At 46.9% G+C, this 24,042-nt stretch overlaps 1 protein-coding gene across 3 annotated transcripts in view; it reads right to left on the bottom strand.

Annotated features, from left to right (window-relative positions):
- The window catches only part of CC2D1B (coiled-coil and C2 domain containing 1B), a 48,518-nt gene that overhangs the window by 17,756 nt on the left and 6,720 nt on the right, over window positions 1-24,042 (bottom strand). For 2 of the 3 annotated variants that reach the window (XM_006262230.4, XM_019479196.2), the window contains exons 4-14: window positions 19,418-19,530; window positions 18,078-18,200; window positions 15,774-15,911; window positions 12,325-12,595; window positions 11,591-11,715; window positions 11,348-11,423; window positions 9,033-9,128; window positions 8,553-8,683; window positions 7,665-7,737; window positions 4,202-4,326; window positions 3,277-3,478 (exon numbers count right to left, since the gene is read on the bottom strand). In XM_006262230.4, the coding sequence (XP_006262292.3) occupies window positions 3,277-3,478; window positions 4,202-4,326; window positions 7,665-7,737; window positions 8,553-8,683; window positions 9,033-9,128; window positions 11,348-11,423; window positions 11,591-11,715; window positions 12,325-12,595; window positions 15,774-15,911; window positions 18,078-18,200; window positions 19,418-19,530 (1,473 nt within the window). Of the gene's footprint in view, window positions 1-3,276; window positions 3,479-4,201; window positions 4,327-7,664; window positions 7,738-8,552; window positions 8,684-9,032; window positions 9,129-11,347; window positions 11,424-11,590; window positions 11,716-12,324; window positions 12,596-15,773; window positions 15,912-18,077; window positions 18,201-19,417; window positions 19,531-24,042 lie in introns of those variants that run through there. The other variant, XM_019479197.2, reaches the window with a different exon arrangement.

Below are 24,042 nucleotides of genomic sequence, written 5' to 3' on the forward strand. Positions count from 1 at the left end.
CAACACACCTGGGAGATGCTGTCACTACTTTACAGATGGGGAAACAGAGGTTGAATTAAAAATTTAGGCCCAATTTCCAATTCCAAAAAACAACTGATGACCCTGAGCCAGGGGTTTTCCTGCACATGTGCACACACAAACCCTGTAGGCACAATGGATACTCACATTTTTCTTTTATACCCTAATGTAACTTTCTTTTGGGTCACTCTCTCCACACTTCAACAGTTGGGACAGCTGTTATATTTAGGATGGATCGCTTGAAAATCATGATCCAAAGAACCTGGCTTTTTCCATACTTTTGTTGGCTTAGAAAGAAATGTGCGGTGATTATGTGTCTATATCCCTGGATTCTTTTACTGCACTCACTACTTCAGTACATGAGTGTGATTACCCAAGTGATGCACTTGCAAAAGATGGCATTCCTGTTATACAAACGCACAGAGCGGGCTGGTGAAGCTATTAATGGCAGCAAGAATATAGGTCAACTGACTAGCACTTATTCCCTTTCTCAGAGAGAAGCCAGCAGCACTGTTGCTGTGTGCGCAAGCTGCCCAGCTGGCCAAATACAAACTGATTAGATAAGGTTGTTTGCCCACGTTTTAATTCAGTCCAAACAGGCAGAAGCCCGCGTGGTCCTAGAAACAGAGCCATAGGTATCTTCAAGAATGCTCTGAAGACAGCTGCCTGAGCAAGGCCTTGCTTTCCTTCTCAGCCTCTGCAGCCGCACTGTCACAGTACAGGCCTTAAACCAGTAGCTCTCAATCATTTGAATCAGGGCACTCTTCACAACTTCTCTGAATTTGGCAACACTCTTGGCCGAGAGCCGCTGTTGTGCTGCCTCCACCTACCTTGGTTTTTCTCAACCAGGTGCTGCTGCACGCTGTGGCCTGTATTAGTTTTCTGATATACCTCAAACAGGCAGGAGCAGAGGAATAAGTAAAGAGTTTCACATCTTTGGCAAAGCTCCTCTGTGCCCCTGGGGTGGGTGGGGTGGGAAGGGAGGTCTTACCCACCTTGGTTTCCCCACACTCAACTCCTCCAGCCAGGTGGTGCACAGGACTGCTCCAGCCTAGCCCAACCCCTCTGGCCAGGCAGTACAAAGGGGCTGCAGCTGAAGCACATGCTTTTTCCATAGCCCTTCCTGGTCTGACCCTGCATACTCCCCTGGTAACACAGGGACACAAGATAGTCCCACCCGTCTGGCGCACCTCCGTATCCGGAAGCATGTGGGGTCAGACCGAGAAGGGTGGTGGAAGACCATGTGCTCCAGTCGCTGTTGTTTCCTCACCTGCCTGCAAGGAAGCATGCAGGGCACACCAGTTGAGAACCGCTGCCTTAAACTGAGCTGCCTTTTCTGGATGCATCTCACTAGTCCATCCTGAGAGTGAGTGGAAGAGAACCATGGATGCCCATTTTTTGCCACTCAAGGGACAACAGAGCACACAAGTCAATAAAGTGCACCAAGTCCATGTAAGAGTGAGGCACAGTGCAACACGGTGACTGCTGCCTCTGCTGCATGCCCCTATATGTTACCTCTGAATAGCAGAGGGCGATGCTATTGAAGGGTGGGGTCTAGGGTTGGCTTACGCAGGCACGATGACTGCCCAACCTAGTTTAACCAAGGCAAAACATTGGCACTGACTGAAAATCCTGAGGAGCCTACGACAAGAACCAGAGTGGACGAGTCCAGGTTCATGCTGTTCTTCCCTATTTGAGAGTAGGTCATGCCTAGACCATAAACTTACCATGACCATCAGTGATGCCCTCAAACATGCCACAGCACTGCGCACATACCGCTTCCCAGACCAGCAGCAGTGCAGCAGAGTCCACTTGGTGCTAAGGGCAGAAACTGGCATTGAAGCTCGGGAATGATAATTAGCCTGCCCTTGACACCATGGTGGGCTCAGCTCCACTGCTTCTAGTCCAAGAGGTAGCAACTGTGGGGTGCGCATGAGGGTGCCACTGCTGGGCTGGCAGCTTGAGGTCTAGATATCCATGAGTAAGGCCTGGTCAATCCACAAACAGCTTCTTCCTAATGGCAAAGTAACACAGGCTCTGTGAATGACAAAACGCTTCTGCTGGCACCTAACAGCTGAGCTGATGCATGCCCAGACCCATCCATGGCTTCTGCTGCCTGCTGTGGCCCCTTCAGATTCACGTTACATCTTGCCAGCACAGGAACCACAGACATCTTGCAGGAGCCAGGCAGGCTGGCAGCTTCTTATGGTAGCTGCTGACTGGTGCCCAAACTTCTGGTGGCAGTGGCAGCATTCTTGTGCAGACAAGACCCAGCACTTGTGGAAAGATCAGGTATCACTTTTATTTAAAAAGGGGAGGAAGAATCATTCCTTAATAGACAGATTAGGTCTGGGGAGCTCCATCTATACATTTAAATCAAGGCAGCAAAAACAGGGCAAAACACAGCTCATGGAGGCTCAAAGATTTATATTTCTCCAGCCTGACCTGCTTTCTGACACAGGCCACAGAATTTCACCAATGGAGAGGGAGTGCGAGCTGGTCAGTGCAGCACTCAGGAACACCTCCCTGCTCCCCAGAAGTCCTGCACTGCACAGCTGGCCAGAGGGGCTCTGTGAATGTTTTCCTTTGGTCTGGAGAATCTATCAAAGGCTGAATGAGAAAAGGAGAATGAACTTAGGGTAAGGCACAGGCACAGCACAGACAAGCAAGGAGTTTAGTCCTAGTCACACCTCAGCCAGAACCTGGCCGAGTCGTTTGAACCTGGCACTTCATCTCCGAGCCTCTAGATCTCCACCTGTAACACGAGTATTTTGCAGGGAGGTATTTGGCAACCTGGCAGGAGGGTTATGGGGATGAATTCAATACTGTTTGTAGGACACTGAGATCCTCAGGTGGAAAGAAGTAGGGAAACAGCCACTCCTGGGGGAAGAATCTTATGTCAGCTCAGCCAATGGTCTGGACAGGCAAGCCATCCGCTGACATGAGAATATATTTTTAGTTCAGTAGCTATCGGATGCCCAAGTGAAACTTTATGTATACAGCCTTATTACACAAATGTGAAAGAACTCATCATCCTATAGTCACCCAAACTACCCCCTGAAAGCAGAGCCATGCAGCTGGCCTGCACCTGCTCTCCATCAAGCACGTGGAGAGCAGTTCCTAGTGAAGTGACCCAAAGCTGCACATTCCAGCCCAACAGCAGTACTTCTCTCTAGACCAGTAAGGGAACATTAAGCACATCTAATCTAAAAGACATGGCATGTGCACTGCTGGAAGTGACCAGCCCTTTGTTCTTACCTGATGGGGAGAGATGCTCAACTGATCCGTCTTTGCCCAGTGCTTTGGCAGGGGTGGATGGCGACATGGCTCTTTTCATGTGCTCGGGAGAGCTTTCTCGGGCTCCAGCAAATGGCACCATAATTGGTTTAACAAGCTGCGTTGGCTTCTCAGGCAGCTGAGCAGGCTTTTTGGCAACTGGGGCCTGTGTGGGAGGTTCACGCTAGCATGGCAAAAAAAATTAATGTTAAATGCATAAAACCCAAGGCAAAGCTTAGAACAGCGACTCAAACATTCATGGACACATTCCACAACATCAGCCTCCTGCTGTTCCACAGAGGAACACAACACCCCAGTTGGCAAGTTGAATTCATAGGGCCTAAGAGCAGTAACGTGTCAACTTGCAGCTGACATGCACTGAGAGAGGCTTGGATGCTTGCAAGGAACAAGAGAGAGATTGGGCATGGAGCTGCCTCCAGAGAAAGGCAGATGAGGATGGGAAAAAAGTCAAGATATTTTTCATCTGAGAATTAGAAACATGAGACAAGCCAGCCAGCCACAAGATGTGTGGAAAGAACCAACCCAAAGCCTTATGGTATAATGCAGCTTGCCAGGCAGTGTGTAAGCACTAGACACCCTGGTGAGCTCACAGAGCTGAGAGCTCCCTGGAGGCAGATGGTGAGTGAGGGGAGGAACTGGCCCACAGCAAAGCACTCATTTTGAAGGCAAAACTCACATAAGAACAGATGCAACACAAATCACAGCTCCAGAGACTCTGAAAATATCCCTTTGAGATCTCCCCACCACTATATCCCAAGGCCTATTCTTACTGTCCCCCCAGAGACCTGGATCCTGCATTCCTCAGAGCTGGAAATCCAATTGTTTCTTCCCCAATCTCTGGAAGATACAGTATGTTAATGATAAAATACTAAGAAGAACTTCAAACCTCCTCCCCCTCATCATCTTCGTTTTCCTTCTCTTCCATGTTGGCCAGTTGGTTGGCGCTTTCCAGCACTGCAGCTATTGTGCCACTGCCTTCAGTGGGTGCCATACCGGGAATAGGGGGAAATCCTGGAGAAGAAGGGAACAGAACTCAAAACAGTTGAATAAACAAATCCTTAGTTCTCTCTTCACGCTGCCCTTTCCCTTCCTAGATAGGTTACTACTAGCTTGGCAAATAAGTGTTCCTTTTTCTCTCATCATCATTTCAGGACCAGAACTTAGAAAAAGTCAGCTACTTCTGAAAGCATCTGTGCTCATCCAACAACTTAACACCCACATCATTTCACTGCGCAACACCTGCTGAATCACTGAAGGCAGAGAAAAACCCACTGCACCATTCAAAAGCCAACATTTCCATCTTCCCACTGGCACTAAACACTCCTAGCCACGGCTTAAATTGCAAGCTACCAGACTGTTAGACCTGCATTGCCTCTCCAATCTAGGAGAGCTTTTTGTTGCATGCTAGGCCTGAACAGCAGGTCTTGACCAAAGCAATCTTTAATCCTTGCTACCCCCTAGTTTCTCTGGTAACCACTACTGGTTATCACTGGTATTAACATTTAAAAGATGTTTGCAGCAGTTTCATTAAACACAACTATATCCATTAGCAGGAATAAACTGCCCTCATTACAGGATTCCAAATCTACAATTTCAGGGACTAAATAGACTTGAAGGTCTAGGACTTTGTTCTAGAAAAGAAAGGCTGGACAAAGCCTGGGTAAACAAAAGGATCGCTGATGGTTTGAAAGCAAACCACTCTGCCTAAAATGAATGCCTTTTAGTTTAAGAAACCCCAGATGTTCAGATTGAATAAAAGCATTAACTGCTAATCACAGAGAGATTCAGAGCTAAAGTGAAGCAGGATCCTCTGAACATAAAGCTGTGATCAAGTAAGAAATTAGCCCCTCTGGTATTTTTATATTGTTGGGTAGGTACAAAAAGCACTGCCACCAGCACAGTACATCCTATACAGGTTTTTGTTATCCACTCCTCTGCTGAGCCACTTATGTGATGTAATGCAAGTCACAGTTACTGCTGCCCCATACGTTAACAGACAGAGCATCTCGGAGGTCTTGATGTTTCACTGAACCACCAGCACTTAAAGAGCAAAGCTACATCCCACTGGAGCTCAGAGGTTACAGCCCAGCAAAACTCTTACACTTACTTACAGTTCTTTGAACTATTTTCCACTGTTTTGAGGGAGGCTTTGAAAATGGGAGGTGAAGACTTGAATCTCTAGGTTGCTAGTTGAAATCCAGTTCAGATCAGCAGTGACCTAAAGTTACTACTATTAGTTGGCCGGTGGGTAGCATCCATGTCACTAAAAGGTAGTTATAGCCAGGTCTCACCAGAGGTACCATGGACTGACTGGGTAATAAACTAACCCTAGAAATGGCCATTCCAAGGAAATGGAAAGGGTTGAAGCACTCTGGTGGGGCAGCATGAGGAAAACTGTGCTTTTGCTGCTTATACGGCACCTGATCCATGACTAAATTAAGGCCTGTCACCTCTTATCAGTGCATCTATCTGCTGCAGGACAATCTCACCGAGGGCTTCAGTGTCTGGTATTTATCTGACTCTTTGTAAGCCACATACTCTTAAGAGTGGTTTGAAAACACTTAGGCAGCCAAGAAACTTAAGGAATCTGAGGAATTGTGTCATGCTCCCACGGGTTTACACACACACACATGAACTCCCCCTCACAGGCACTGACATTTAAAGGCAACAGGCAACGTTCCACAAGTGCTGTTTTTTAAACATTAAAACATCATTGCTACTAAAAAGCTTGTCACAGGGATGAAGAGAGATTACTGGGCTCTGTGGTCCACAGGGGTAGGTGCTGCCCAGGCAGGGCAGTGCATGGGATCCGGGGCTGGGAGCAGGACAGAGCTGTGGGCAGTTTGTTTGGGGGGGGGCAGGTCCCTGCCAGTGCACACACCCCGAGGGAGGCATGGGGAGCATGTGCCCCCCGGATTTATGCACAGGGTGGAGGCGGGCTGCCTGCTGTGGGCTCGGGGCCAGAGCTTGTGCCAGCTTCTTCCTGGCAGGGGACCTGGGCCAGTGCTGGGAGTGGGGTGGGCACTGCTGCACAGGGTGGGGTGGGAGGCAGCGGCAATGCTGGGAGGGGTGGTTATAGCCCGCCCTAGCGCTGCCCCTGCTTGGGGTACTCCACTCTGTTGCCTTTCCCTCGGGAGCCCCCTGCTGTGGGGCAGGCAGGGGATGCGTGGCCAGCACAGGGCTCCCAAAGGAAAGGTAGTAGAGCAGAGTACCCTCAGCATGGGCAGCGCCAAAAGGGAGCTTGAGGGCTATAGCAACCCAAAAATTTCCCGTAGCCCCTGCCCTGTAGCAACCCCTTCTAGTGTGGTGGCCACTGCCCACCCTGTGCAGCAGAGCCTCTCTCACTCCCAGCCTAGCCTCCTCGCTGGGAAGAGACTGGCACAGCACCTGGCCCCAAACCCGCAGCGGGCAACCCATCCTCTGCCCCATCGGGGGGGGGGGGGGAAGAGCACAAGTCCCCCATGCCCTCTGTTTACATGCTAGGGGGGCACACAGTGGTGGGGAGCCCTCCATCCTCGCCCTAGACAAGCCACCCGTGGTTTCATCCCACTCCCAGCCCCAGAGTCCCATTCACTGCCCTGGCTGGGCAGCACTTGTCCCTGCCCCACTCCTTCCCTCACCATGGGGGCCTTGATCTGCCTCCCCATGCCCCTTCCTGTCCCCATGCTCCTTGCGCTCCACAGACATACCAGCAGGGCACTGCTCTCCAAGTCGCTGGGCTGCATTTCTGGCCATGTGCATGCATACACGTGGCATTTATCAGTGACACTGTCGGCTACACCAGCCAAAAAAAGCCGATATTGTTCATTTTCCTTTTAATCGGTTCCAATCCGAGTTGTGACTGATATATTGGTGCACCTCTAATACATGTTAAATGCTCTGAGACAAAAAAGTGCTAAAAGACTTGTAGCTCCTCTGGAACTGGAAAGATCTGACAGTGTTTCCACAGGTTTCAAAATTCCATTCAAATAAAATGAAGAACAAGTATTTCCACTGTTCAACCTTCCCCAAGCAGGGCTGGCACAGGCAGATAGTGGGTGAGCCCTCAAGCCCTCGCATTTTGATAAACTGATCTCCTTGTTCTTCCTGAGTCAGGCTGGGCAGGAGCACCATTCAAATACTCGCACTGCCTAACAAGCAAGGTTAACTGCCAGCAGTATGCCCCCACTTGAAAGTTAACAAGCATAGGGATGAGCAATTCCACAGTGTATTTTCAGTGCTGTCATGCAGCCAGGCTGGCCTCCCTGTGACACAGGAGTAGGGACTGGTGAAGCAATACCAACAGGAGTGCCCAAGCACCTAGCTAGTAGGCAGGTGTCAGTGCTAGGACATTTCAAGTACTCACTTACCAGGGGGAACAGGTAATTCAGCAAAATTCACTTTTCTCCCTGCTTTATGGGCCCTTATAGCATCTTGGTATTGCTGTAATCAGAGATGTTAGTTAGGATGCAGGCTGGCTTTGGCTATTGTAAATCAGCAAATCATTTTACACTCAAGCTAAAACAAACATGGTGGCAGAATATAAGGTCCTCTGCACTGGATGGACTACACAGCAGCATATGTGGCAAGCAGATAAAAGAAAAGCCTTTAAGGAGAATGACTGCTCCTGCCCACTGAGCAACACACATGATAAAAGACACCCAAACAGTTAAAAAGCTTCAGAACTCTAGGGACTGGAAAATTAAAGCTGCCTATTCCAGCCCAGTCTTGTTTCAATGAGCCTCTGATTTTGCACCAACAATTATTTGTACCCACAATAGGTCACTTAGATGTCTATGCTCCTGCATTCAGGCACACGGAAATGGAGGCTTGTGTCTTGAAGATGCTCACATAACTAGCTCAACACATGTCTAACACTACATCACAGATACCACTTAGAAGCACTAATGCTGCCACCTTCAAAGCAGCATCACTGCCTTCTGGCACAGAGACCAAAGTTGTCAAAAGTTAAAGTGGACTGGATATTGTATTACACAGCCAGAAAAGATGGCATAAGGGTTCAAAGACCTAATTTCCCCTAGAATCTCAGCATCCAGTCAACAGTTACCTCAGTCCTACATTTATGCAGCGGCAATGTACAGAACATTTTTCCTCCCTAAGCTTGAATTTCTACCAGCATCTGGATAAAGGGTCTCCTCCTTGAGCTGTACACTACATTTCAGAGGAGCCCACCTCCTTGGTCCCTAAAACATTCCACCAAGGTAGAGGTGCCACACACAGGGAAGCACAGCACTTACCTTGGCTATCCTCTCATGCATCCTGCCTTTCCGATCATCCCCACTGGCCTTTGCCTGTGCTGCTGCAGACCGGTATTTCTCCAGCCTCTGCTGCAAAGCTTCCAGTACCGTTTTTGGCTGCTGTGGGGAAACTGAAATAATGAAGACAATGAAACAATCAAAATTTCAGAACCTGCACTGGCTGCCTGTGTTCTTTCCATGCCTCACCCTTCAACACAGCCATTAATTCAGAACCAAAACCCTACTAGTGGCCACTCAATAAAGCAGCACAAAGTTTCATCATCAACTAATTATTAAAGCTTTCTTTAGAAGTAAGAGCTTATTCATTCCTAATTATTGTCCCCAAACATCATGCAAGAATGTGATCAGCAAGGGATGACCTCATTCTACTTCAGTGCAGGGGGATGGGTTCTTGAGGTCCCTATCAGCCCTACGATTTCTGTAATCCTGTACAGAGAAATCCTGCGTTACAAATCCTACCTGAAGCTTCAGACATTACAAGACTTTCGGAACTTTTTTCAGGAACAGGTACCACTCGTTTAGACAGAGCCTGTGTCTTTTCAGGGCCTTCAATGTCTGCGAGGGGAGGAAAGAAGAGCGTGAGACCTTTCAGAGCATGTTCCACAGAGAGCAAGTCAGTCTGCATTCAGCAGGAAATCTTGTTTAAGCACAACACCTCTCAGGCAGCTGTTCAGCTTCAAAGCAAACTCTGGGTAGCTAGAACAGCCTAAAGCTCCTGTTATTAACTGCCGGTGCTTTAATGGAAATCAAGCCTGTTTCTAGTAGAGTGCTTCATAAAACTTGTAGCCAGAACAGTAAGAAATAAACCCTTCTAGGTAGCATCCCTCCCAAAATCTCACTTGATATATCAACGTATAGGAGATAGAGCAAACAACCTTGTTAACTTACTAAGGAGCTCAGTAACCCAAAAATGACCAAAAGAGAACAGACAATAAGACTATCTACTCAGATAATTTTTTGCCTGGCAACATTTAATAATCTAGAAAAAAGAAACACTCCCTCCAAATCTATGCTGAATTTACTTGTGCACTATAAGGGGGAAGTCTCTCTCTGTCCCCTGCCATTGATCAGTTTATACCCTAAGGATTCATAAACCTTATCTTAGCTGGTAAAACCACAGATGCTTTTCATTTATATTTAAAACAAACATCTCATCATTTTTACTGAATGAAAAAGCAGTGAATTCTACAGATTGAGCATTGTCTGGTAGTGATGATTTTAATGCATTTGCATTCGTGTATTTTAAGTTTGATAGCTTTCGAGGATCAGAACATTTTACTTCCTGAAAACACATTTATGGTTGATCTACATGTCTGCAATATTGTCGGATCAAGAGATAGAATTGAAGACACTATTCCGGTGAAGTGCCTATCTTCTGTCTTTCTCTTTCAATTTACAGCTTTAGCTGCTGCTACTTCATTCATTTCGTTTCTGAATTATACCTGATATCTGCTGGAACCTCTCATTTCTAGCAGCTTGCAAACAGTTTATGAACCAGCCACATCTGTTTTCTAGGAAGCAGCCATTAAAGTCAAATCAGAAATCAAGTAGGGCAGGGTGGTAGAGGGAAATCAGGATGAAATAAAGTTTGAAAAAAATTGTGACAGATCAAAGGTACCCGACTACACAATCTGTCACTTAAATTAGATTTTTTCTGACTGGCTCATGGATCAACTCCTACTAAAATGGAACAACATTTCTCATTGTGCAAGGAGTGATGTTCCCTGTTCCTTGCAGGCAAGTCAAACCACTCCAATTTTTAAAGATTTTATTGAGCATCAAAAAGACATTTCATAATGCAAGCCCCCTTGAACCCTGGACTGTGGGTCTCATTTCTGTACCTAGGGTAAATCAGTGATCAATTTTCCTGATAACACCAACACTGGACATGTACACTGGCAGAAAACCAAACTGCAAAGTGACCTAGGTAGACTGAGGTGGGGAGCAAACCAAGATGGCTGGGGGTAACAAGTTCTTTAGTTTTATTCACACAAAAGTGAAATACAGGGACAAAATAGGAAGAGACATAATCAAGCACCCCCCACACCTTGCACTAAATTAAGGTCACCATTTCATTTCTTAATCCAATCCAAATATTGCTATTTCTTATAACTAGAAATTGGAAATGCAGTGGACAATTAAGACTGGGAGGAAGATGCACACAAGGGGTGCTGACAGATGTGGAAAAAAAACCAAAACAAAACAAAAACAGTGCTTTAGCAGAAGAGGAATCGCATCAGTTTGACCTGGCTCCTCAGCATCTATATAGCTTGTGTGCTTCAGCAGGGCTCTTTGGCACTTTTATTTAATAGCTGATTCAATTAGTTATTAGATAAAAGCATCCAACAACCCTGCTAAAGCGCACAAGCTACACAGATGCTAGGCAAGCTGGGTCAAACTCATGTAATTCCTCTTCTGGGCATGCGCTGCACTCAGAACAGGGATGCACCAAGCTTTAAGTGCTGGGTTTTTTCCCCCACATCTGTAAGGACCCAAGAAGATTTGTGGTCCACAATACAAAGGACTCTAAGTAGTACTGCTAGAAACTAGGTTCGTTTCTACCCAGGATGGCTCCAGATGATGGCTTCAGAGACAGACACTGGTCCCTCTGTTCAGCTGTGGTTTGGTAGTCCTAGTCAGAGACAACTATATGGCAAACTTCATGATGTATAATTTTCACTCTTTCGTGGCCTTGTAATTCAATCCAAAACCTTTCTGTTGCTTTACGAAGAGATTAAAAGGCTCTCCCATCTGACATGCTCTACTGGTCTTACCTTGTGGAGATGGGGGCATATTCTGGAGGTCTACAGGCTCTCCATTGTCCAGAGCTTCTAGGACCAGAGCAAATTTCTAAAACAGAAAAACCAAGCAAAAGGAGATTCATTCTTGTGCGCCCAACATCCACCAGTGGGTGTGGAACTCTCCTGAAAGTAAGAGGATAGACAAGTCCACTGCTTAGGGAGCATTTTCTAGTGGTTAGATTCCTAACCTGGATGTCTGGTGTTTGAATGGTGTACCTTGCCAATTTTCATATATTCTTTTGCCTTCTCTAGATCTCCTTGCTGCTTGGCTTTCAGAGCTGCTGTTTTATACTCCTTTTGCCTTGTAACCAGGAGCGCTCGTGTGCTGGTGTCTAGGGGTTCTGCATAAGACAATAAATCAAGGATTACACTAGCATGAGCTGCATCCCCTGACTTTCTCATACACCCAAACATGCATTAGTTCCTTAGTGCTTGGAATCACACATCTACAGTGCATAATGATCCCTTCATCCAGGGCAACCCCAGAAGTCCCACCAGCCACAGCAATCCCACTTTGCAGTCCTACAGTGCCTTTTATACAGGATGTCAAAGCTCCTCACAAGCAGTGATGTGTTCCTTGCACTTCTTTGTATTACATGGAGCAGAATTACCCTCATATGTTGGCCAAGAAACCGAGGTATGGAGAGGATGAACAAGAGATAAGACAGTTCAGCGCCAGGAACCCCTAGGAATGCCTTCCACCTGCCACTATGGCAGTTACGAAGAGATCTGGGAGTCAGAATTCCCAAGCTCTAGTCCCAATTGCAAACGATTTCTCTGTGTGATCCTGCTCAAGTCGTGAATTCAGGCCCTTAAACAGTTTGAGACTCTCAGGCAAGATGTGCGATCAACGTATCCCTGAATCATGCTCTGATAGGCAGATACTCGGAAAGTGGGCGCTCCCCAAAAACTGATGTGTTGGAACTGCTTATTATCAAGTAACGTGGTACCTGTTTCCAGGACAGCAGTGACAGCATCGTGACCCTGCGGAGAAGCTGGCTTCACAGACTGCTCCACATTACTGTCAGACTTTAACTCGTGACCTGCAGGTGATTCCACTTTCTGTTCAGATACTTCAGCTGGATCACTTGAAGGCTCTGGTACAGCTCCTGTGGCTTGAGGTATGTGAGCAGAGCTCTTTCCTGATGCTACCAGGGGTGGTATCTCTTCTTCATTGATCTTCTTGCCCTTCTTCACTGCAACCAGCATGGTTTCCAGCGTCTAGCAGAGATCGAGGAGTGAAGTCAAGAAGGGCTGGAATTTCCATTACAGATGCAGATTGTGTACAATCGCTATATTTCAAACTTGTTCCCCTACTTAGGGCAAGAAGCATTAAGCCATCCTCTTTGATAGTCACTAGACATTCTCACCGTTTACTGTTTTTTCCCTATTTCATCAGCACCAGGATTGCTGCAGAACTAAAGGAAAGACTGACAAAGCAACACATTCTCCACACAGCTATTAATGCAAACTTCACTCGGTCCACGTATCAACATGGGGCTGGGAGAGTTCTCTTTTCTAGCAGTGAGGAGACTGGGGCCACACTGACTAGCTTATGAAACCTTTGTCACTCAGACTGAAAACAGTGACTGAAAGTCAGCAGTGGCAGTATATTTTGTAATCAGTCTTGACCAGGGATGTTCAATCCCTGGCCTGCAGACCCCACCTTGACCCAGCACCCAGTCATCTGACCCATGATTTGGTGTGCAGGGCCCGATACCTTTGCCAGAGATACAAGCCTTGGAGCCCAAATCACACTCTCAAGGCTGGGCAGAGGCAGTATGGGCCCCCAGAACCTAATCCACACAGGTGGAGCTAGGTAGAGGTGGTACAGAGTCCTAATTCCAGGATTTGGAGCCTACAGGAGGCGGCATGGGGTCCTGGGGCCTCAAGCATGCATAGGGGGGCCAGGCAGGGGTGGTACTGAGTCCTGGGACCCCAAACCTGGCATGTGGGGCCAGGCAGGGGCAATGCAGTTTGGATCTGGGTGTGCAGAGTCCAATATGACCAAGGATTGGAACCATGCTGCTCATTTGGCCCATAGGTCCAAAAGGTTGTACACCACCGGCCTAGATTTTTTTGACCCCACCGTGAGATCTCAAGGCAAGGTAGAGATCTGACCAGAAGACCAAACTCATTTTACCTGGTCAAGGCAGTCCTCGGATGGTAATGACTGGAAACTGCTTTGAGCTAAATGAACTACAGATGAAAACACTGTGCACTGTTCCTAGTTTCATATGCTACCTGTCCCTTATAAAGTCACAAAGATCAACTGCAGCTCAATTCCTCAATGCGTCAACCACTAACACCATCCCCTTTATAAGGGCTCCTTAACAGACCACAAAGTACCATGGATTTCAGGGCAAACCAAACATTTCCCTCCTACTAGAGCAGTGAGGGTGCCATGAAGAGCTGTTCAATAACAGCACTTTTAGAGGTATAAACACCTACATAAGTCACAGGATAAATAGAGAGATTTCCAATAGGAATCCAAAGTGTCAAAACCATTCTGGCCTGCTGTGGTCTTCCCAAGTTCTTTCCAACGGAAGAACTGCTCTATTATTATTTTTTTTCCACTATGAAAAAGAGTGAAAGCTAAGAACTGGCATTTTCCAAGGGGTGCCTCAAGTATAACAAGAGAACCACTGCGCTACAGAGTCAGCTCATTGGTTAAAATAGTGACAGGAAATGAGAAATAAAAGCACTGTCAGGTTGGAATTTGTGCTGTTAGACAACCCACGCTCCCATCCTTTGATGTATCAGTGCTTGTAAAGCTACTTGGGAGTGGCTGAGAGAGAGGTGGGTTCCAGTGATGCACAGAATCTGGTTTATCATCATCTTCCCAGGCAAAAGGCAAAAGACTTGGGGGTTGCTGGATGCAGCTCCAGGAGCCTGGAAACACCCACCACAATACCCTGTAGAAAGTAAGTTGGCCTATTAAAGAGAAAATGTGGATCTAGAAGGGAACTCTGATCTACTGATCTTGTGTGTGGCACCAGGGCTTTGAGGGAAGTGACAAAGTGTGTGAAAATGCCTTACCTTGGATGGCATGTTATAAATGCATATAAAGCCTCAGCGGGATATTAAGTTTCTGGTTTTGGTGAAGCAGGCTTTTTTTGCTTTCTGGGGTTTCCCCATAAGAAAGGTCACACAATTACTGTATATTTACACCCCCACCAGCACACAGTTCTTCCAGCGTGCACATTTGTCCCTTGGATATGGCTTCCTTTTTGTTCTAAACCTTTTAGCAGTTTACAGTTATAGCCTCCCTCAGTGGGCACCATGGAGCCGTGAAGCTTTGCTGAACAATGCAGTTTTAGATACGGTCTGAAATGCTGAGGGAGAGGAAGAAGGAAAGTAGCAACAACACCTGTCACTGCAGACTTAAAAGCAAATGCTGCCACCTGGCTGGGAAGTGCCAAAGCTGTGGGAAAACTGAAGAAAAAGGAAATGCTGCAGTTGAAAATTGTCGAAATGGGTAAAGCGACTGTTCAATTTCCATTTCCAAGCACAGCTAAGGGACTCGGAGAAGGAACTCTTCCCTTGTCACAGACAAGCGATTCAACCGATGGAGTGGAAGTTTAGTACTGAGAAAAGGAAACTTAAACAGCTACAGATTCTAGGAACGCTCTAAAAATTTAGTTAAAAAAAGTGACACTGGTCAAGGTAATAATTATAGGTCACAATCAGGTCCCTCCATAAGTGTCAATGCTGAATCTGAGCCAGTTGCATGTTTGGTCAGAAAAGGACATTTTAATTACACATTCTGCAAACCTACTGAATGCCAAATCGGTGCAAGTTACTGGGATAACACTTTACCACATAGCATATTTTTAGATAAAAGGTGCATATTTTGTGAAAATTAATCTCACCACTGAGCCTACCACTGTGTTTTTAAAACATATTTACTGCCCTGGGTAAATGGCACCATGTGAGAGTATACAATAGAAAGTACTTATAAAAGCAAGTTCAATTTTCATCATTCAGCCTATACATGTACTATTTGCACAGCGCTTGGAAAACAAAGACAGACTTGGGTTGCTGAGGGTAGTCAAGGCTCTCAAGCCCTCACACAGTGCTGCAATGACTGAGTTACAAGCACTGTGAAGAGATGCCCAAAACATTTTTCCCTCATGGATGCTAAAATAACAAGATACATTTATCCTGATGCTGAAATTTGTGTTTATATGAAACACATTTTAAGCCTCAGTGCATCTACAAAGGAGTCACAAGGCACATTCTGCTCGCTCTCTCCCACACAATGCATGCAGAGTCAGAGAACCCAGACACTTTCAAAACATAACACAAAAGCTCTCAAGATCTCTTCTAGGGTAGGTTTAACAGGAGCCTGCCTGCCTAGAGAACAAGCAGCCCCAAACATCTAGTGAATCTGACATACCTTGAGTCCTCTTTCGTACCGCCGTGCTTTGGCACTTTCGCCTGCTTCCTTTGCGTTTGAGATAGCCGTCTTATAGTTAGTGATTCTGGTCTCTAGTATCTGCTGCAGCTCACTGGAAACCACTGAAGAGGATGTGACCTCAAAACAAGAGAGAGGCAGACAGATTATTTACCTCCCCAAAAAATGCTGTAGTACTCAATAGAAATGAACAGACCTTCTATGTACAGTAACACATACAGCAGTGCTAGGCACAGGAACCAAGGTAGGAGGCACAAAATGGGAAGCCACTCTGAAACAGAGGGGCACTTGTACTGAACTAACGCTCCCTAGATCCATCCCTGGGCTTCTCATCAAAGAAGCAATAGAGCAAAGTGGGTGGAGTAATTCAGGAAACTTACAGTCACCAAGTAACTAGAGACATGTGGTTAAAGAGTGGACAAGGGAGAACAGTGAAGTCTTTCAGACCCCATGTCCTGGGGGAGGGACTGGGGGTCATTTTGGGGTGTGAATGTTGATTTTCTTCACTATGTTGGTTTACACCCTTCAGGACTGCTCACCGTCTGGCTGCCCCAACAAGATCTCCTCTTTCTAGCTCCTCCTCCAAGCTGCAAAGTCAAAGCCAACGACATAAGCAGTATAACTAAAGCATCTGCTATCCACTGCTTACAGACATTCCGTAACCGAACAGATCTTTCAGCAAGCTACTGACATAACGGCTGTCATCACTATACAAACTTGGCCCTGTTCATTTATTCTTGCACACGATGCACCGAAGTCCTGGAATCTTTACAACCGGGCAACAAAAGCAAAGAGACAACTGAACAGAGAATCTGACAATAAAAACAGACAAATTCTGCGGCGAAAGATATCCTGAAATGCTACATAGCTCAACACCATTGGCAGCCAGTCTAGGGTAGGCCTTGGGACAGGGACTCCAAGGCTGCTCCAAGTCTGAATTTTGGTGAACAGGTCGAAGGCAGGAAGATTCATGAGACGGAGGTAGCAGGGATGCTGGAAGTGAGAAGCGAGAGGTGTGTGCAAGCAAACTCAGCTCTAGTGGGCATTCTTAGTCGCTCATTTTCACAAATACCAAATTCATGCTCAGAGCAAATGAATGATACAAGTACAGCACCAGCACTTCCAGAGAAACGTGCTGATGACAAGATTGCTTTAGAGCCTTACTCGCCATCCTATAATAATTAGAGGTGCACTGATATATCGATCACATATCGGACTGGCACCGATAAAAGGAAAGTTAACATTATCGGCAATCATCAGTTTTTGGCCAATAATGTTACCAATAAATGCTGTGTGCACGTGTGCAGCTGCAGCATGCATGCGGCCAGGAACGCAGCTGGGCAGCTTGGAGAGCAGCCTCCTGCTGGTAAGTCTGAGGGGGAAGGGGTGTGTGGGGGTAGATAGAAGCCCCCATGGTGAGAGAGGGAGTGGGGAAAGGGACAGACGCTGCCCAGCCAGGGTGGTGAATGTGACCCTGGGAGAAGAATGGAGCCACAGGCAGCTCATCTGGGGGGCATGGAGGGAGCTGGGGAGGGGGGGGTGGCTCCCTGCTGCTCTGCACACTCCCTGTTACTCTGCACACCCCAGGGGGGCATGCCCCCCCCCCGGATTTGTGTTCTGGGCAGAGGCAGGCTGCCTGCTGCAGGTTCAGAGCCAGGGGGAGGCTGTCCAAGTAGGCAGGGATGGGGTAGGCGGTGCTAGGAGGGGTAGCTATGGGGCAGGCTATAGCCATTCCATAATTCCCCGTAGCCACCCCTCCCTGTGCCGCTGTCACTCACCCCACCCCCTCCTGCCCTGAGTGCAGCCCCAGCCCAACCCCCCTGCCGGGAAGAGGCTGGTGCAGGCCCTGGCCCCAAGCTCGCAGTGGGCAGCCCACCTTCACCCTGTGCACAAATCTGGGGGGGCACATGCCCCCCATGCCTCCTCTGGGGGTGCACACAATGGTAAGGCGCCACCCCATGCCACCTGAACAAGCCACCTGCAACCCCAGGAGTAGTCCAGAGGTGCATTCACCACTCTGGCTGGGGAGTGCCTGCCCCGCCCCCTTATTCCCTCATTGTGGGGGGCCTCGATCTGCCCCCAACACACCCATTTCCTCCTCACAGACTTACCAGCAGGAGGCTGCTCTCCAAGCTGCTTGGCTGCATTCCTATAAATCAATGACTGGATTGGTATCAGCTGATATGGCTGGTTAATAATTGTCCATTAGTATTGGCCAAAAAAATCTTTATAATAATGAGACTGAGTCAGTGCAACTGAGAAGTCAAACATACAGCTCTCTCTTACCTGTGCCTGCTGTTCAGGTGGCTGTTGCATTATGGGTGGAGCTGCTGGCACCTCCATTGCTACTGTCTCATCCTTATCACTTCCTGCCTCATCATCTTCACCCAGAACCTCCTGCAATTCTTCCTAGAACAAGAACCAGTGAGGCAATTGCTGTGGAATATGCAGTGCTTTCAGCAGTGAAACCTGATGCTGCAGGAACCAGAAAACTGGAACACATTCCCCTTGCCATGATGCAAAGACTGAATCGTGTACCAAAGCCTTTTATCTAAGACAAGGGCCCAGCATAACATTTGCCATTTGTATCAAGAATGATACAACTCCCTGGGAAACAGGGATGCCTTAACTGTTGGGGGGAGGAGGGAAGAAATGAGTTGGAAAAAGTAAGACCTCCAGCACCTCATTTGAACTTTAAACCCAAGTTCTGACATTCTAAACCTGCTTCCACTTCAGCCAGTTCAGTTCATTCAGTTTGTTCCAGTTTTGGCTGCAACTGGAAACAGCCCTGAATAATTCACAGCTCAACATGCAAACCAAGTTCTCACGCACCAGCATGTCGCTGGGAAGCTCCTTGCTCTGTTGAAGGCTGTAGGAAGTTGTGGTAGTGGAAAGCATCTTCCAAACCTCAGCTTTGAGCCTCTAAATCAAGGCTGTCCAACTGGTGGCCTGTGAGGGGTTAATGTGCAGCCCCCAGACTCTCACCCAGCCACTGCTCTCCCCATTGCTCTGGATGCAATAGCAACAGCAGCCAGTCTCAGGGTTCCCCCTTCTCTTCTTCAGCTACTGCTTTCTGCCTTTGCCCCAGGGGACAGGACAGTGTACGAGCATGGGAAACTGAGGATGAAAGGGGGGGGGAGCAGGGAGGAGCACTGGCACAGTACACCTGGTACACAGCCCCTTGGGGCCTAGAAGTTGGACAGCCCTGCTCTAGATAGTTCTCCGTCACTAATTACTGTAACAAATGCAATTTATCTCCCCCTTCCCTACGCTTAGCTACCTACAGGTCACTTTTCCACCACACAGGAATAATTTTATCTTAAAGATAAGGTGCCTTAAACCCTGCTTATGATAGGAACAGACTAGCTGACATCTTGATTGTAACCTGCATAATTGCCGGCAGGGATTTTTCACCCATAACTGGCATGGACTGGGATTCCTTGCGTTTTCCCTTCTTCACAAGTACATACTCGTGTGTATCACCACCCCTTTTGGAGAAGATCTGGCCATCCAAAACCACATCTGTGAAGTTTGCAATATCTGAATTTCTCTAAGAGCTAACGGGCTTTGATAGTCTCGGGAGTTACCCATGAAAGACATTTTGCACAACAGAATTCTGCACCTACCAAAAGATCTGTATCCTCCTCTAAATCTTCATCCTCTGTTCCCTCCTCATCTTCATTCAGGTCCTTCATGCACTCTGCAGCCATCTTTTCAATATGATCCATAGGCAGAGGGGCTGAAGAAGGCAACCAAACACAGATCAACCCTGAGACCCAGGCAAATGGTTGCAAGATAAATGCTAAAGCACACAGGCACTGAACAAAGGAAATGGGGAGAAGCCTGCCCCTTTTCCTTTTCAACTAGGGGACAGCATTTTTTTCTGAGCAGCAAACGAGTGAAGCTGGTGGAGTGGGTCCCAGGTCTTGTACTGGCTATAGCATCTTCACTTGCATCTCTTGTTCTGCTCCATCCCAGATGTATTAGCTGCATCTCCTCATCACATTACAACTTTCCTCTCTTTTTATGGCCTTCCTCTCACAGTGTCTTTTCTCTTTCCTGTGCATCTGGTTTTCATTTGTTTTGCTGTCCTTTCTTCTACTTTCCTTTGTCCATGGTCTTTCCCCACTTCTAATCCCCACCAGCAAGATGCAAACTGACAGCAGTGTTTTTTCTAGCTAGTGCCACCTATAGTAGGTGGGAGGGAGGAAAATAACTTAGCACAAAGCTCCCCAACAAGAGGTCAGGCATACCAACTGGGAGTTTTGGGATCAGTTCTTTGGTTAATGGCAGGAATTCCAATAACACGAGAAAGGCTTGAATCAAATCAATTGTATCTACCAGCAGCAGCTTTCATGGTTAAATGGAATTTTATCCCTAGGAAATTGAGACTTGCCTCACAAGAACCAAAGAATATGGGATCCAAATGCTCTGAAACATGCTCTTCCTCTTTGGGGAGTTTCCCTTACCCATTTGTATTAGCCAAGTCATCCAGAGAACAGTAAAAATATGGCTTGCCAGAGAAATGAGGAGAAGTTTTCATGAGGCAATGGCAACCTGACCACACAGCTCACTATGCCCAATAAAACCCCGTCTCTCCCCATCCCGTTGTTTTCTTTTGTCTAATGGAAACAAATTCAAACTTTTCAGCTGCTCTCTCCTAGTCAAACTCCAGCCTCTGAAGCTAATGATGGAAGCAGACAAGGCATATTTTAAGACTTTTTTTTTTTTATTTATAATATTGAAAAAGCCAGATTTGCAACAATGACAGAACAGGATGTACAGTATTTGAGTAACCTGCGGCATCTGACTCGTGGGAAGAGGCAGGTTCCCCGACTGGAGACCCCTGTCATAAAGAAGAGTTAACAGGTCTTTTCTCAAAGTAGATCCAGAGAACACAAGTGCCTACTCCTACCTGCTAGTAGCAAGGACACAAGATGTGGAGCTGAGCCTAAAAAAAAATGGCAGTGGGAAAAATTAGATGGGCTACCCTTCGTGCGGAGAAAAATGACACTACAAGGTTCCTGCTGGCATGTATCAAAGACTGCTACAGTAAGCCAGGAAAGATGCTTAAAATGACTCAATGCTCAGGTCATCTTCAGTGGGGAAGGTGCAAGAAGATAATGTAGATCCCCACCTGGCTCAATGCCTGATGTTTGACCACTGTGGAGATCCTGGGATCAAAAAAAACTGCACAAAGAAAAAGTGGGGTGTCACATGCAGTTCATTCGAGGCAGGTCCTGTCAGACCAACCTGGTGGCCTTCTATGACCAGGTCACAAAATCCTTAGATGCAGGGGTAGCAGTGGATGTAGTCTTTCAGGACTTCAGGAAGGCCTTTGACACGGTCTCTCACCCAATTCTCATTAAAAAACTAGGGGACTGTGGCGTCGACATCTACACAGTCAGATGGGTCGCTAACTGGCTGGAAGGCCGCACCCCGAGAGTGGTGGTGGATGGGTCATTTTCGGCTTGAAGGGATGTGGGCAGTGGGGTCCCCAGGGCTTGGTCCTCGGGCCTGCACTGTTCAACATCTTCATAAGCGACTTGAATGAGGGGGTAAAAAGCACCCTGTTCAAATTCGCAGATGACACTAAGATGTGGGGGGAAGTGGGCACGCTAGAAGGGAGGAAGAACCAGCAGCAGACCTACAGGCCGGGGAACTCCCTTCTTGTCAGTGCAGAGGCAGAAAAGGATCTTGGAGTCATTATTGATGCCAAAATGAACATGGGCCGACAGCGTGGGGATGCGGTCAGGAAGGCCAACCGCACCTTGTCATGCATCCACAGATACATCACAAGCAGGTCCAAGGAGGTGATCCTCCCCCTCTATGCGACACTGGTCAGGCCGCAGTTGGAGTACTGTGTCCAGTTCTGGGTGCCACACTTCAGGAGGGATGTGAACAACATGCAGAGGGTCCAGAGGAAGGCCACTCGCATGGTCGGGGGCAGCAGGGCAGGCCCTACGAGGAGAGGCTACGGGACCTGAACCTGTTCAGCCTCCACAAGAGAAGGCTGAGTAGGACCTAGTGGCCATTTACAAGGTAGTCAGAGGGGACCAGCAGGCATTGGGGGAGCCCCTGTTCCCCCAAGCACTACCAGGAGTGACTAGAAATAACGGTCACAAGCTGGCAGAGGGTCGGTTCAGACTAGACATCAGGAGGCGCTACTTCACTGTCAGGGCAGCTAGGATCTGGAACCAACTTCCAAGAGAAGTGGTGCTGGCTCCTACCCTGGGGGTCTTTACGAGGAGGCTAGATGAACACCTTGCTGGGGTCGTTTGACCCCAGTACTCCTTCTTGCCATGGCAGGGGGTTGGACTTGATGATCTGCTCAGGTCCCTTCCGACCCTACAAACTATGAAACCTGGGGTAATCTGCTGCATGCCAGAGGGTGCGTGGCACAGGCACTCCCTAGGGACAACTAGCAGCACACAAGGTGTGCCACTGCTTCTTGCCCTGGGGGAAACAAATGTGCATACTCATGTGGACGCAGCCTGTGAGGCACTCATGGAAAGAGGATTCGTCTCAAAACATGGACCCAACTTACTGGCTTTCTATGACAAAGGATGGCATGGCTGATAAGAAGAAGTTTAAACTAGGAAATGTGCTGCATAAAGTTGGAGAGTTTCCTGTAACTCTCCAATAAGAGAGGTCCCTGTTGGAAACACAGGACAAGAACTATCAATTGAGACAAAGGATAAAGGAACACAGAGGGTAGGCGAATGGAGAGTAGAGAGAAACAAGAGCAGAAGTTAGGCAGGTGACACAGTAAAGGGAAAAGCTATACCTACTATTCCAGCTAGGAAACTGGATGAGATCAGTGAACTAATGTGAGAAGCCTAGGCAACAAAAGGAAAGACCAGAACTACTGGTGCAGGACATGAACCGTATCATTATAGGAATTATAAAGCCATAATAAAATAGCAGTCATGCCTGGAACACAGGAGTTGAAGGATTTGTACAGTTCAAGAAAGAAAAAAAAAGAAAGAAAAGCAGTCATTAGCACTGTGCATTCATGATGCAATTCATTAAAGAAATGAGACAGCACAGTATGGATAAAACAATCTGTTTAGGTCAAAATCACTTTGGAAAGCAGTGTTAAATGTCTGTTACAGACTCTCTCCTCCTGGACAGATCTTGCTGGAGATTGCTGTAATGTTATTAGAGATAAATAGTACTGAGGGCTGCATTGTTATGAAAGACTTCAGCTTCCCAGACTCAAAGTAGAGAACAAATGCTGCTAATAATGGCAAGACCTAGTTACTCCTGGATGCAAAAGCTGAGAGATTTCTTCACTAAGCAGTCACTAAACAAACAGAAGGTGATGCTATCATTACTAGGCTTTTGTATGCATTGAAGATGGTACAAAAAGAGCTGGTTTGAATCAAGTGATCACAGCAGATTCAGTTTAAATTAAGTGGAAGGCTAAACAAAAAACAGTCTGTCACTTTGGTTCTTGACTGCAAAAGGATAAACTCTGAGAAACAAAGGGGGTAATTAGCAAAGACAAGAGGAGTGATGAATTCAACAACCTAAATGCAAAAAAAGTTCAGATGTTCTCTTAATCAGAAGTGTAAAAACAACCTGAAGCTTGTATCTCAAGCAAGGGGAGAAACTTGTAGGACAGAGTTCAGACCTACCTGAATGACTAACCACTCTAAAAGGATAATAAGCATAAGTAGAGGGGAAGGTAAAGGCAGTACAAGAAAAGGTGAAAAGGACTGACTGGCAAAGAAACCTACATCTTTGAAATGAGGAAAGCAGAGGATAAATGAGAATTGCCAGAAATCAACATGAATCAGATCTTGCAAACTGCAGGTCCACTAGTCTGACTTCAATGGCACTCAAGGCTTCCAAACAAATTTTGAAGGAAAGAATGAAGGATTGAGGTAACAGGAAAATGGGACAGAAGTGACTTAAGTTTACTTACAAACCCACCCAACTACCTCCCTTTGAAATAACTGAATTTCTAGAGTAATGTGAGATAAATGTATTTCTCTCTGTAAAACATTCGGTAACATCCAATACTGGTTAAGCTGAAAAAGATGGGAAGAAGAAATGTGCATAAGGACCCGATTGTTGAAAACAGGTCATTCTAAGAGAAGTCTATGGCTGAGGGGAGGCTGCAAGCTGAGTTTCTCAAAGATCAGGGTCTTGGGTCCTATTTTATATTTTTTTTCATTAATGACCGTGGCACAAGAAGTAGGAGTGCTAAGGAAATCTCCCAATGACACAAGGTCAAGAAACAATG

The sequence above is a fragment of the Alligator mississippiensis genome, chromosome 5, assembly GCF_030867095.1.
Source record: "Alligator mississippiensis isolate rAllMis1 chromosome 5, rAllMis1, whole genome shotgun sequence".
Classification (NCBI taxonomy): Eukaryota; Metazoa; Chordata; order Crocodylia; family Alligatoridae; genus Alligator; species Alligator mississippiensis.